Below are 15217 nucleotides of genomic sequence, written 5' to 3' on the forward strand. Positions count from 1 at the left end.
GACCCATCACAGCTCCTCCTGTCCATGCCCACAGTTCAACTCACACCAGACTCTGCAGCAGGGCTGGGGGATGCTCTGGGTGCCCCCACCACGGAGCCTCAGGCTGGATGTCACCAGGCTGGGTGACAAGATGCCAGTGCCACCTTGTGGCAGCTGCCTCAGGGTCCCTGTGCTCCTTCAATGGGGCACCCTGGCACCCCTGAGGCAAGAGCTGGCTGGTGTCCCCATGGGACCTATGGCTTCAGGCTGCTTGGGTGTCCCCTTGGGACCACGTCTCTGGGTCAGCTTGACAAGCTGATCCGCAGCAGGGACTTGCACTGGACCGCTGAGGATGCTCAAAGGGGTACAGAAGCAGGGGGATATGGGGGGAAGAACAGATTTGGGAGCCTCCTGAGATGGGTTTTGCTTCAGCTGCCAGCGGATGGGATTCACAACTAAGTAGGTGTTCATCCCAGAGCTCAGAGATTCCTTGTCAAAGCCTATGGGGCTCTGGCTTCACTTCTTGTGCTGCAGCCCCAGGAGCAGATGATTCCTGGGTAATGTTCCTGTAGTTACAGCAAGGAAGAAGAGGGAAGAGCTGGGGAAGTGCTGGCCTTGTCTGAATCACTAAACCCAACTGTGCAAATCACAGCTGACTGCATTTGGGGTTTAAGCAATGCAGGTAGAAAGAAAAGAAGAGGGCTCATGGGAGGCTGGTCTATTCACAGTGGTTTTCCTTGGCACACAGCAGGGAATCACGGGTGAGATGATGTCTGGAGCAGTGGGAATGTACCTGGGAAAGGACATTGAAAGTTGTGTGTATGGGAAGTTCAGGCTGACTTTGGTTCAGTGAATCAAAGATAGGATTGTTGGAGCAGTGGGAATCACAGAGGGCTGGTCCTGGGGTTGCTTTGATGCTGGGCATTATGATAAGAAATGGACGAGGTGAAACAGGCCTGATAATGATGGTATCACCGAGTGATGCTGAGGGTATCAGTGGCTGTTGAGCCACCAGCATGAGGTGCCTCTGGCAGCCAGTGATGTACTGTCTGTCTGGGGAGACCTCCTGCAGTCCTGATCCAGCTCTGGGGCAGCAGCACATAGAGGGACGTGGAGCTGTTGGAGCGAGGCCAGAGGAGGCCATGGAGCTGCTGCGAGGGCTGGAGCAGCTCTGCTCTGGAGCCAGGCTGAGAGAGCTGGGCTGGGGCAGCCTGGACAAGAGAAGGCTCCTGAAGGGGAGACCTGAGAGCAGCTCCAGTGCCTGAAGGGGCTGCAGGAAAGCTGGAGAGGGGCTTGGGACAAGGGCCTGTAGGGCCAGGCCAAGGGGAATGGCTTGAACCTGCCCGAGGGGAGACTGAGATGAGCTCTTAGGCAGAAGCTCTTCCCTGTGAGGGTGCTGAGGCGCTGGCCCAGGGTGCCCAGAGAAGCTGTGGCTGCCCCATCCCTGGCAGTGCTCAAGGCCAGGTTGGACACAGGGGCTTGGAGCAAGCTGCTCCAGTGGAAGGGGTCCCTGCCCGGGGCAGGGCTTGGAACTGGATGGGCTTTAAGGTCCCTCCAACACAAACCAGGCTGGGATCCTGTGATTCTCTGAAGTCAGCGCTCAGTGGGAATCCTGCACCGCTGATGGGGTGAGCATGCAGGGAAAGAGCAGGCTGCTGGCCTGGGAAGGGCACACTGCTTTCCCATCGTGTGTGCCAAGCCAGGCTCACACACACCAATGCCTATTTGCAGGCTGTGGCACGCAGGGGTCGTGATGGGGAAAGTTAATCTTGGGAAACATTAGGAACAAGAGAAAAAGGAGGGGAAAGGAAAGCACCCCCTGTTCATGAAAGGGAAAGGGAAAGCATTCCCAGTCCATGGCACGGCAGAGGAGAGCTGGATGCAGCAGATAGATGCTGCACAAGCATCCTCCATGTATTAGTGGGGGGTCCCATCTACTTCCCCAGCCCCTCTCGCCCTCCCTGTCTACTGTTCTTGCTGGTTCTGCTCCTTGTGCTGGCTGCAGATGCTGCAGCGCTATGTGCCTGATGGGTCTGGTGCACAGCTACCACTGGGTGCTGTTTTGGTGCTAATTAAATGTCCGTTAGCTGCTAAGGAGTCCTCATGAGCTCTGTTTGTCCCGTGCCTACAGCTACAGCTAAGTGCTACGAAGCCAGGGGTGGAAAAAGTGGGGAGGGGACTAAGGGCAGCCCATGGACCACTGGCAATTGCTACCCACAGTAACTCAGATGTGAAGCTCTGCAGGAATTGCCGGTTGCTTTAAGCCCTCCATGGCCTTTGTCCTGTGTTTTCCATCATCCCACTGCAATGGAAGCCTGTCCATCCGAGTTCCCTCTCTCACAGCAGATGCTTTAGGTAAAGATGAGGGAAACCAACTAAGCGCAGGCATGAAAAGCGTTTATTCTGCCCCTCTCAGCTCTCTCTCCGTCCGAGGCAGCCCCCTCCAGCCCCTCGGTGGGGCAGCGTTTGCGTGCTGCTGGCCCAGCGGGATGCATCCCTGCGGCAGCAGAGGGAGCACTGGTCCCTCCCGGCTCTTCTCCGGGGGGTGCTCCCACAAAACCTGCCTTTGCCATCTCCCTCTTCCCTGAAGCTGCTCTCATAACTGCTGCTGCACGTTTTGCACTCACCGAGCGGCTCTGGGCACAGCTCCTGCTCCTGCCTAACCCACAGAAGGCATTTTGCAAGCTTGGTTTTAAGCACACCATGGAAATGCAGTGTTCAGGAGACTTTGGCTTTCAAAGCCCTTCTTCAAAGCATCATTTCCCTTCCCTGGTGTCTGCTGCTCCCAAATGGGCCCTGAAAGCTGCCAAATTATTAGCTGAGGAGCCCTGAGCAGGAAGAGTCTGGATTCGGGGTTACACTGGACCCTTTTTGCATCACATTTTACACTCACGAGTAAGCATGGCCCAGGCCTCCTTTGCACTGCAGTTTTCATCAGTACATGTCTGTGTCTTCCCTTTTCCTGCTCTTTTTTGCCCTCTTCTTCCCCTATTCTCATCCAGGTGAGCAGAAAAGACACCTGGAGTCAGTCCAGCTGAAGGATGAGACACACAGGCTGCAGCTGGATGCAACTAGTGTACAAGTGCTCAGCACACACATAAGCTATTAATACCTAGAGGGGAGGGTTAAAAATAACCAGCTCTGTGTTTGGTTTCTGGTCTGTAAAGGACAAGCATTGATATACGAGGAGGCTGCTGACTGAAGTCAGATTCCCCAAGGTGCTGAGGCCAAGAGTGAGCAGGAGGCACTGAAACTTCCCTGGTGAAGGAACAGCTCTGGATGGAACCTGTGCCCTGAGAGAAGAGAGGACCCGGAGAGCTGGATCAAGGCTTACTCCAGAGGGAGAATGTGGAGAGATGGATCAATGCCTGCTCCAGAGAGGGAATATGGAGAGTTGGATCAGTGTTTACTCCAGAGGGAGAATGTGGAGAGATGGATCAATGCCTACTCCAGAGAGAGAACATGGAGAGCTGGATTGGTGTTTACTCCAGAGGGAGAATGCAGAGAGATGGATCAATGCCTACTCCAGAGAGGGAACATGGAGAGCTGGATCAGTGCCTACTCCAGAGTGAGAATGTGGAGAGCTGGACCAATGCCTGCTCTCTGGAAACGTGCTGGGGATTGGGATGCTCACCACAGCTTCCCTGCACCTGCACACCACACGCTGCGCTACTCAGCCCCTATAAGCAGTAGTTGATTAAGCCCTAGATTAAATCACTGGAACCTATAATATGGCTTTTACCAGCTAGGACAAAAGATGAGGGTGGGAAGAGGTGATAAGCCCCAGTTCCTCTCTGCTTCCTGGCTCTGAGCTGCTGCCTCAGGCAGGTGCCTGTGACAGAATTGGACTCCTCGTGTGGGTTTGGCTCCAAGGCGGGTGTTGGGGAAGATCTCACCATCTGTGTTTGCTGTGGTGGGGTCGGGGAACCAGAGAGCTGAGACTGTGAATGGGGAGGAGAGCTGCTCCCTGCCCAACCTTTGGGCTGAGGGAGGAGAGTTTCCAGTGTCTCTGAGCTGTGTGGCTATTCAAAGTCATAGAATCCCAGAGTGGTTTGGGTTGGAAGGGAGCTAAAGCTCCTCCAGCTCCAGCCCCTGCCACGGGCAGGGACCCCTTCCACTGGAGCAGCTTGCTCCAAGCCCCTGTGTCCAACCTGGCCTTGAGCACTGCCAGGGATGGGGCAGCCACAGCTTCTCTGGGCACCCTGTGCCAGCGCCTCAGCACCCTCACAGGGAAGAGCTTCTGCCTTATCTCCAACCTGAACTTCCCGTTTCAGTTTGAACCCATCACCCCTTGTCCTGTCACTGCAGTCCCTGATGAAGAGCCCCTCTCCAGCATCCTTGTAGCCCCCTTCAGACACTGGAAGCTGCTCTGAGGTCTCCACGCAGCTTCTCTGCTCCAGGCTCAACAGCCCCAGTGTTCTCAGCCTGACTCCATAGAGGAGCTGCTCCAGCCCTGGAGCATCCCTGTGGCCTCCTCTGGACTTGCTCCAACAGCTCCATGTCCTTACCTTGGGGACACCAGCACTGCACACAGTGCTGCAAGTGGGGTCTCACCAGAGCAGAGTGGCAGAGTGTGGGTTTTTAGGGTGTTACGCTCTAGAGAAAGCCAAGGAATGTGTAATCAGTGCTGGACAAAGTACTTTGGCTGCTTGGGCCCCAGACTGGATTTAAAACGGCATTCAGGCCCCCAAATGCACCCACCCCTCCCTGTGCTGTCAACTGGCAGGGATGTCACTGCTGCCTACAGTGTAGGCTGGCTCTGCTCAGGGGGGAATGGAAAGCATGGAAGGAACACCTGTGTTATTTCCAGGTAACCCAAGAGCAGGACAGGGGTGCTCAGGGTACATAAGTAATAACACAGAAGCTGTGCTGCAGAGCAAGGACAGGCACAGTGCCTGCAGGGAGCGGAAAGGATGAGCTGGGTTCATCCCTCATGGCCACAGCTCACTGCACAAAGCAGGGGCAGAGAAACAACCTGGAATATAATGGGTGCCCTGGGCTGTTTGCAGGGATCTGGGATAAACTGTGAGGCAAAATTGCCATGGAAACACTGTACTGGGTGGGTTGAGGCCTGAAGCTGTCAGTGCAGGGCTGGGTAGAGTGGTGTGATAGACAGAGCTAATCCAGTTTGTGGTGGGTGAGGATTTAGTGTGTGGAAGCCCATCACTGAGGAGCTAACGTGACTGTAGAGATGTTTAATGCCACTGTATGGTGACACCAAGGCATGTTTAGTCTTTCTTCTGTGGAAAAACAACATGAAAGACATTGGTAAGAACAAATATATGCATCATTATTCAGGGGTGTGATACTGTGATGCTGCAAACCAACCTTGATAGGAGGAAGGCTACATTTAATCCTGCAAAGGAGGACGGATATGCTCTTTACCCCCACACTGTATGACTGCAAATCCCAAACAGGAATGATGTGTCACTAATGAATCTCTAATTACAGAATCCCAGGCTGGTTTGGGATGAAGGGAGCTTAAAGCTCCTCCAGCTCTAACCCCTTCCACAGGCAGGGACCCCTTCCACTGGAGCAGCTTGCTCCAAGCCCCTGTGTCCAACCTGGCCTTGAGCACTGCCAGGGATGGGGCAGCCACAGCTTCTCTGGGCACCCTGGGCCAGTGCCTCAGCACCCTCCCAGGGAACAGCTTCTGCCTAAGAGCTCAGCTCAGTCTCCCCTCGGGCAGGTTCAAGCCATTCCCCTTGGCCTGGCCCTACAGGCCCTTGTCCAAAGCCCCTCTCTAGGTCTCCTGGAGCCCCTTTAGGCACTGGAGCTGCTCTCAGGTCTCCCCTTCAGGAGCCTTCTCTTGTCCAGGCTGCCCCAGCCCAGCTCTCTCAGCCTGGCTCCAGAGCAGAGCTGCTCCAGCCCTCACAGCATCAGGCACAGTCATTTGCCATTTCATAGTTGCATTTTGGTACATGTGGCCCACAGCAGCCCAGAGAGTCAGTCCTTCCCTTGACAGCAGGAGCAGTGTGTGTGTATGTGGCTGCACATGCTCGTTTGAGATAGGAAGAAGCCATTCCCTGCAGCTGAGCCCTGCCACTGGCTCTGGCAGCTCCCAGCACACGAGCTGGTGGTTGCCAGCAGCCTGTCAGCCTTTCTCCTCCCAGCCTGGCTCCTGTTCAGCACAGGCAATGTGTCCTCTCCTGCAGTTTTTGCCCTGAGACTGTTTGCTGCTGCTCAGTTTAGTCTGAGCATGCCCTGCCTGAATTAGACCCTATGATACATGAGGGTGAGGACTTGGAAATGTTGCCTTTCCTTCACCCGCACATGAAGTTCCTATGTTCTGGCTCTCCTCCACAGCAAATTTTGCCATTAGTAATAGATGAAAATAGAGATTTCTGCTGGCAGCAGGCATGGTCAGCATGGGAGGCTCTGCAATTACCCCAAAGTGCCCAGGAGAGCCATGATGTGCTGTGCCACAGCACAGTCCAGTCACACCAGCTTCTTCCCTATTGTTCTCTGTGCCAGCACAAAAGCAGATGGGACTCAGTTTAACCTTCCTGCAGCAGCAGAAATCAGCTTTAAAAGCTCTTCTGGTGGTTCATTAACCCTCAGATACACCCGACTTGGTTGTCATCTCCTCTGGGGTTGGTGTTTTCTCCAGGTAAACATAGCAAATCTCCATAAGCACCATCTAAGCCGTATCAGCTACCATCTTTAGATGCCCGCCTTGCTCTGGAGCTGCTTGAGCTCTGTGGCATCTGCTGTATGCACTGTGGTGCCTCGGAGCTCACTAACCAAAGTCATCCCATGGGGAAGGATCTGGAAGCCAGCTCATCCTGACTTTGGATGCGTTGGGGGGATTCTGAGAAGTTTTAAACCCTCCACGCTCTGATTATTCCCAATAAATTACGGGCTTAGACTTTTATCCTCTATGAGGCTGCTTTATCTGCTCTTCAGGGATATAATCATAGAGGAAGCATTGATATCTGAAAGAATGATCATTCTACTGTTATCAAAAGGGAAAATCCTGCTTTTAATCATAGCTGAGCTGATAACACAGGGTGTGGGCACGGTGTGAAACCACCTCATGAGGTTCAAGGTTTCATGTACAGAAAGAGCCTTTCTGCTCTGATGGCAAAAAAATCACCATTCGGGATGAGTTAAACCTTTCATTAAGCACAAAGAAGGGAAAAAAAGAGGCAAGAATTAAAGTGTTTCAAGTGTGAAGTTTCATTTCAACAACATTTCTTACTGCCTTTCCAAATAGCTACAGAGCTTTTGTAAGAAATGCTCTTTGCAGAAGCATTTAACATACCCATTGTCCCTTGTTGGAGGGGATAACGAAGGTTTTATGGGCTGGAGCTCCTGTTATGCTGGGCTTTACCTTCTTTCCTTGAAGACACACCACAAAGGACGAGAAAAGAGCAGCAAACGGATGAAAAGCAGGTGTTGCGCCTCCCGCTGACTCTCAGGTGCAAATTCACTGCAGGAGAAACCCTTGCCAGCTATCCTGAGCTCTGAAATAATGTGTTTAAGTAAGTCATCTATTCTGCCTGATTTCCTCACTCTATCAGCATCCAGACTCTTCTTCTGTACCAGAAACAACCTTAAGAGAGTCCTTTAGAGATAACAGAAAACTTACCTTGGCTTCTTTCCTTCTTATCTTTACCTTCTGTTGACTTTTATCAGTAACTTACTGTAATAGACCAATTTAAAGATTCATTTCCCTGCACCTGAGTCAGACCTCTGGACCAGAGGATTTGTTTGTGTCTGCAGACAAGAGGTCCCTTCAGGACATGGACCAGAGAGCTTTGAAAGGGGGAGATGTTACATTGAGATTTCTAAGCTTCCTGATGATGGGCCATTCCTTTCTATATATGTACAGTTTTTAACTGTGTGCTATGCTGGTTGGGTACCCCAAACCATCTCCTCACATGTTTGTTATCCATCCATTGCTTCTCATTCTCCCTTGAGTTTCTCTTTCTACCTCGCCCAAGAGCCTGTGGTGCTCACAACCCAGGCATTTCATCCCTCCCTTCACATCCAGCATCCCCTGGGCAGCAGTCCCACCACCTTCTGCCCATTTCCCAAATCCCTGCATCCATCTGCAGTGCTTGCTGTCACTATGGCAACCTACAAGAGGATGTGCAATGGGATGAGGATGCTCTGTGGGATGAGGATGCACTGCAGGATAAGGGTGATCTGTGGGATAAGGACAGACTCATAGAATCATAGAACGGTTTGGGTTGGAAAGGACCTTAAGATCATCCAGTTCCAACCCCACTGCCATGGGCAGGGACACCTCACACTAAACCATGGCACCCAAGGCTCTGTCCAACCTGGCCTTGAACACCGCCAGGGATGGAGCATTCACAACTTCCCTGGGCAGCCCATTCCAGTGCCTTACAGTATAGAATTTCTTCCTTATAACCAATCTAAAATAAGGCTGCTCTGCGGGATAAGGATGCACTGCGGAATGAGGATGCTATGCGGGATGAGGATGCGCTGTGGGATAAGGATAAGCTGCAGGATAAGGATGCTTTGTGGGATACGGATGCACTGTGGGATGAGGATGCTCTGCGGGATGTGGTCACCACCACAGTCTTCTGCTTGGAGCAGTTCAAGTAGAACTAGATAAGCTGCAGGATAAGGATGCTCTGTGGGATACGGATGCGCTGCGGGATGTGGTCACCACCACAGTCTTCTGCTTGGAGCAGTTCAAGTAGAACTGCTGCAGCCTGGGCGGGGAGATGGGGATTGTGATTTCTCTCCTAATGGAAACTGAATCCCTGCCGAAGCCCAGCTGGAAACGCTTCTGAAGAAGCAGCTCGTCCCCTGGGGTTGTGCTGCTTCCATTATCCTTTCAGAGTGAAGAGATGCGCTCGGGAGCATGAAGGCTGCCTCAGAGGCTGAAGGGGAGGTTTTTAGCTCTTCCTCATGCCCAGGAGGCACAGAGCGCCTGTTAGAGCGGGTGTTGGGAGATACAACGCGCACTCTCGGTCTGCACCAAGCAAAAGGAGGGAGCCTCCACCCCGCCCTCTGCCTCCACCCTCACCCCGCTCAGGCCCCCTGAGGGCCAAGCGCTCTGTGACACTCGACGGCTGCGTGCCCCTGGGGCCAGTGCCACCACCGCGGGGAGCCCGGGGCGGGAGCAAGGCGGAGCCGCGACCTCTGTGGGGAGAGACGGGACTACCGGAGAGGGAATGCGGCGGCAGAAGCGGGACCCCCGCAGCAGACATCACTGAGGGAAGCGAAACCGCTGCCTCGCAGCCCCGTCCGCTTCCCTCAGCCCGAGGAAAAAAAGCGGCGCGCCGCAAGGGATGCCGGGAGTTGTAGTTTCTCTCCACTGCCCCCCGCGGCGGTCGAAACCGGCGCTCGGACTACACTTCCCATCATGCATTGCAGCGGCGCTCTCCCCCAACCCCTCCGCCCTCCCGGTGGGGTGGGCGAGGCGTGATTGGCGGGGCCGCGGCGCGAGGGGCGGGGCCGCGGTTGTTGTCGGGCGGCGGGAGGGCGGGGGCCGGGCGCGCGCTCGGAGCGTTGCCGGTGCGGGGCGGCGAGCGCCGTTACTCGCCGTTACGCTGAGGTAAATAGCGGGTACCCCCCCCGCCCCGCTTCCCTCTGGCACCGCGGCACCGTCCTCCTCCGCCTTCCCCTCCCTCAGGCGATGCGCGGTGCCGCGGCGGAGTGAAAGAAGCGAAGCCGCTGCCGTCGCCGTCGTTGTCCCCCCTTTCCTTCCACCCGCGGCTGTGGACGGCCCCCCCCCCTGCGGACGGCGACATGGGCGAGTGCGGAGCCCCCGGGGACGTCAACTCCAACGTGCTCATCGCCCCCAGCACCGGCGACGCGCAGCTGGACAAGGCGGTGTGGCAGTGGCTGAGCTGGGACAAGGTGGGTGTGTGGCTGGGGCGGGGGGGGGATCACCCCCGTTACACCCGGTGGGCGCTTCTCCGTCGTTTTGGTTTGCCGTCGTTTCCAGCGCGTTCCATCCCCATCCCATCCTGCCCGGTGCTGAGGGTGGTGGTTGGCCCCTTCTCCCTCGCCACAGCCCTTTCCCCTTGAGTTGGGATTGAGGGGCAGCCTTGGAAAATAACCACCCTGATCCCAAAATAACTGCCGGGACTGGGAATTCCGGACCCTGGAGAGGGGAAGGGGGAGGCCGGCGGCCCCCCAGGGCTGTACCTGCCGGGATGATGTCATCTCACTGCCACATGGAGCACGGCACCTGCTTCGTGTTGCTCCTGCTCCTTCATGAAGACATTAACCGTGGTCTCATGTAACCTCATTTAAGGGTGGTTTGATGCCGTTAGAGGCAAATGGCGTGGTTGTGTTTTCTGTCCTCGTTTTAACGCCATCCCTGACAAAGAAACAGGCTTTAGAGGCTGATATTCTGCCGTACCCCTTCCCTTGCCATCCTCATCAGGGTGTCAGGAGGACTGCAGGCTCTGTTAGCTCCGATCAGCCCATCCAAAACAAATCTGAGGCCATGATAATAAGGATAATATGGTGTTGGAGGTTATGTTGCTTGCCTTGTTGAAAGGGTTACTTCTGTTTTCCAGCTCTTTTGCCCAAACATCATGGCTTGTGCTTTAAAAATATCTTGGAGATGGAGGAGGGTAAACAAACAGTGGCTTATGTGGCTGCTTTCCTGCTTTTTTCCCTTTTACTTTACGGAGAGCGGTTATCGATGTGTTTATGCTGTTTCCTCCTTGTTTAGTCCCGTCGGGATCAAAGCAGGAGGGCTACAAGGGAGCTCCGTGTTGGCCCTTAGATGGGCTTTATGCTACTTGGGAATCTGCTCTCTCCCTTCGTTTGTGCAGGAATCAGCGCTTGCCATCTGCGCGTTCTGTGCTTAGGGCTGCTGTTGTGGAAATAGCTGGGGATAGGAGCATGGGGGAGGGAAGGAGTGGAAGAAGGAAATAGCATTCCTGATAATACGCTTGGTACCGCGGACTGGACTCCGGTAAATGTGGGGGGTTTTGGTGGATTGAAAGGTTGGTGGGGCTTTTTTAAAGCACCTTAATGTATGTTTATCCTAAAATCATAAGGAGTAGAAGAATCCCAGAATTCCAGGTTGGAAAAGACCTCAAGGATCATCTGGTCCAACCTTTCCAGGCAAAGCATGACCTAGACTGGATGCCCAGCACCCTGTGCAGCCCAGTCTTAACAGTGTCCAACACTGGGGAGTCACCACTTCCACAGGGAGATTATTCCAATGGCTGCATTGTTCTCATTGGGAAAAAATTCCTCTTGTGTCCAGTGGGAATCTCCCCAGGAGGAGCTTGTGCTCATCACCCCCAGTCTTTTCATGGGACTCCTTGACAAAAGGGAGTCTCTGTGTTCTCTGTAGCCACCCTTTAACTCCTGGCACATGGGATAAGGTCTCCTCTGAGAACTTAGACTTTTTAATATGAAGGTTACTGGGGAAAATACTTTGGTTGAAAGCAGGCTAGTGAAATTTAACTGTTTCTATAGCTCCTTCTAAGGCTAAAATGAACCAAGACAATACAAACTGAAGGGGAGGTTTGATGGCACCTGCTTACCCTTGCTCCCCTAGGTGATAATCATGACCTGCATTATTGAACTTACTACTTGGAGAGATGTTAAAGAGGGTTTCTGTGGATTTTGAGTACTCAAGATCACCTGAAGGAGGAGGACTGGATGCACCCACAGGGACATACACTGTGGGTTCTACAGTGGGGGCTACACTGCCTGGTTCTGAAGCACTTGCAGTCACTCTGTAGAGGATGGAAACAAGAAGTGAAGGTGTTGTGGGACAGGAGAGCAAGGCCAAACAAGCAAGTATGGCATGAGGAGGGATTATTTGCCCCTCCCACCAGCTTCCTGAGCCTGTAAGCAAGGCAAAAATCCATGCACTACATTCACAGCAGTATTTTGCTGTGGGGAGCTTTTGTCCTCTAACTTAATTGAAAATTACTTGCTGTAATTAATGGTTAGAGTTGTGTTTCCATCCTTTCGGATTGGGTTTTATGTGCTAACCTGTAACTGGTTACAGGCTGGGCCGCGGGTGGAAGAAACCTGACCATATGATGATCCTTCTGCTTTCTTCCTCTCCCACCATGATCGTACATCATCATTAGTGCCTCTGGCAACTGGTTTAAAGGAAGCTCAGTAATTAAATCTCCCTCTTTTCCCATTCTCTCATTAATTGCTGTGTGTTTACTCTTGTCTTTGAGACAGGCCTGGAGGCACAAGGCACCCTCCTTGTGGTTGATCCTCATTGGTAAACTATGTCAGCAATTAGTCATTGTTCTGTTTATTTTCCCTTTAATTCCTCTTAATCCACTCCCTAACTTTGCTCTTGTACTTCCACATCTGCCTTGATGCTTCTAACTTTGGCTCCTGTGGAAAGCTGTGTTGGAGCAGTTATCCCCAATAAAACTTCTCTTTAGAGCAAATGTTAGAGTTTTGGACCTTGGTTGGAGTAATGACTTTATGTGCTTGTCTTGGGTTATTTTATAGAGTGGCAAGGTTTTACTACACAGAGTGACATGAAAATGAGGTGTGCCCAGTGGAGCAGCTGAGTGTTTGTTGTATGCTGAAGCAGAGGAGGTTCTGGTGTAAGTCAGGGGCTCAGCACCTGGTGGGAGTGACCAGGATGATTAAGATAGACTCACAGAGTGGTTTGGGTTGGAAGTGACCTTAAAGCTGAACCAGTCCCAACCCCTGCCACAGGCAGGGACACCTTCCACTGGAGCAGCTTGCTCTAAGCCCCTGTGTCCAACCTGGCCTTGAGCACTGCCAGGGATGGGGCAGCCACAGCTTCTCTGGGCACCCTGTGCCAGTGCCTCAGCACCCTAAATCTTCCCTGTTTCAGTTTGAACCCATCACCCCTTGTCCTATCACTGCAGTCCCTGATGAAGAGCCCCTCCCCAGCATCCTTGTAGCCCCCTTCAGACACTGGGAGCTGCTCTGAGGTCTCCATGCAGCTTCTCTTCTCCAGGCTGAAAAGCCCTCAAGATCCCCATCTACTTAATGAAAATGATGCCTAAGAAAGATCCACGGCCTTGCCTTAAAGTCAGAGTAACTGATGGGTGCCCTCTGCTTTCCCTCAGTAAGTCCTTAGTGTGCAAGACTGGAGCCTGAGCTCAAGCTGTTGGCTGCTGGTTTATTCATTACCCCTCTGGGATCACTGATGAGGCTCTGGTTCCCTTTGTGTGCTCAGGGTAGTGTAGCTTTACCCATCTCCAGCAGAGATCTGGAGGAGTGTTTGTATACAGACTGTTCTGGGCTGTGGTGGAGTGTATGGGGGGGGGAAAGGGGATGCTATGTGGCTATCAAAGGCACAGTTAGAACATCACTTGCAGGGGAAAACTTGCATTAGTTCTCCAGGAGCTATTTGTACAGGCCCCTTTCACTGTACTTTCACTTTACTAATTCATGGCCTCATTGTCAGAGCATGAACACAGCACGAATAGCTTCCTGCTTGCTGACAGTGTGGCTTGGCTGGTTTCAGGGCTTTGTTTTGGAGTGCTCCTCAGTTTTCTTGTCGTTCTCGTGACTTTTAAGATGGAAAAGTGGCTTTTAAGATGCTTCTAAGTGGCTTTTTAAGATGCGTGTGACTCTCAAGAGGAAATGGACTTGGTAGTTAGAGACTAGTAAGCTGCTCCTGTTATTCAAGTTGTGATATTTTTATCTTAAGACCTTTTAAGTGATTATTTAAGACTAAAAATGGGGAAATAAAGTCTGGGAATTGGCAAGCTCTAATACTAAAGCACTGAATACTTGAACTAGTTGATTCTGGGTAGATGGGGACACAAACCCCATGTTGGTGCAGCCAAAATGGGTACAGCCACTTTGGGAAGTTCTGAAATAACACAAGGACTGTCCTTCAGTGCTGTTCTAAGGCTTTAAGCTATAGAAAGGCCATCAGGATGGTTTTGAAACTTGTACTTCACAGTGATACTGTCTACTGATACTATATTGATAAATAAGCTGTATGCTGTCTATGGTGTTCTTATGGAAGTGGGAAAGGGTGTTGCTGTTCTGTGTGTGCAGGCTTTTGAGAATCAGCAATAAGACTTGAGAATTAAGACTTGCTTTGGATAATATGGGATTTCCCTGTATTAGGTGTTTATAAATGTAAGTGATGAACACCACGGTGATGTGACCTGCTTTTTGCCTGTCACTTCCTGTTCTGTACACTGAGCCAGTGAATTAAATCAGCAGAGTTTGAGCTGTGCTTCTGCTTGCTCCTCCTCTGGCCAGTGGTGTTTGGTCTTGTGTTTGGTCTTTCTCAGGATCTTTCTAATCAGAGCACTGCTAATTTCGAGCTCTTTTACCATTCATCCTCACAGATACTGATTTCCAGGCTTCAGCATTCCTGAAAAGCTGGTGTGATGTTCCTGTCGCGCTCTCTGAGGGAAGTAGCACATCAGCAGTGTGGTGTGTGTGTGTGCTTTCTACAGTGGAGTGTGGCTGTAAGTCACACTGCTTGTGGCTTCACACCCTCCAGAGTGGATGCTCACTATTAATGGTCCATGGTGCTTGGCTGAGGCCTATCTCTACGGTCCATGCAGCCTCCCTGCCACAGGAGCACATTACTCCTGTTCGTTCCAAGTGCTGGTGGAGTGATGGTTTTGTTAGTGTGTAGACTTAAGTTCTGTGTATATGGGTTATACAATGTATAGGGGAGGTGTAGGGCCTTTGGAGACAGTATTGGGGGACTGGCTTTGGTGCACAACGCAAGACTATTCCATGAGGTGCTCCAAACGGGCAGAATGGATGTAGACTGTACCTAAAATGTTCTTTCAGCCTGGCTCCCTACCAGAAGCAGCCAACTGTTATGGACGTGGTGTGGCTCACTGGGACCAGGATTTGGGAATGAAACAGAAGACAAACTTACATCATATATGTATTCCCAGTGAGTTGGCAGAGATAAGGGATGTCATGTAGGGAGCCTCCTACCTCTTGGCTATGAAGACAGGCTGAGAGGGCTGAGCTGGGTCAGCCTGGAGAAGAGAAGGCTTCTGAAGGGGAGACCTTAGAGCAGCTCCAGTGCCTGAAGGGGCTACAGGGAACCTGGAGAGGGGCTTGGGACAAGGGCCTGTAGGGCCAGGCCAAGGGGAATGGCTTGAACCTGCCCGAGGGGAGACTGAGCTGAGCTCTTAGGCAGAAGCTCTTCCCTGTGAGGGTGCTGAGGCGCTGGCACAGGGTGCCCAGAGAAGCTGTGGCTGCCCCATCCCTGGCAGTGCTCAAGGCCAGGTTGAACACAGGGGCTTGGAGCAAGCTGCTGTAGTGGGAGGTGTCCCTGCCCGTGGCAGGGGTT

The 15217-nt window shown here is 52.5% G+C and overlaps 1 protein-coding gene across 3 annotated transcripts in view; it reads left to right on the forward strand.

Annotated features, from left to right (window-relative positions):
• Positions 1 to 9425: 9425 nt before the first annotated feature.
• PGM2L1 (phosphoglucomutase 2 like 1) overlaps positions 9426 to 15217 on the forward strand; it is a 44225-nt gene continuing 38433 nt past the window's right edge. For 2 of the 3 annotated variants that reach the window (XM_065678957.1, XM_065678959.1), the window contains exon 1: positions 9426 to 9819. In XM_065678957.1, the coding sequence (XP_065535029.1) occupies positions 9709 to 9819 (111 nt within the window). In that variant the 5' untranslated portion in view covers positions 9426 to 9708. The remainder of the gene's footprint in view (positions 9820 to 15217) is intronic. The other variant, XM_065678958.1, reaches the window with a different exon arrangement.

Source organism: Lathamus discolor, chromosome 4 (assembly GCF_037157495.1).
Source record: "Lathamus discolor isolate bLatDis1 chromosome 4, bLatDis1.hap1, whole genome shotgun sequence".
NCBI lineage: Eukaryota > Metazoa > Chordata > Aves > Psittaciformes > Psittacidae > Lathamus > Lathamus discolor.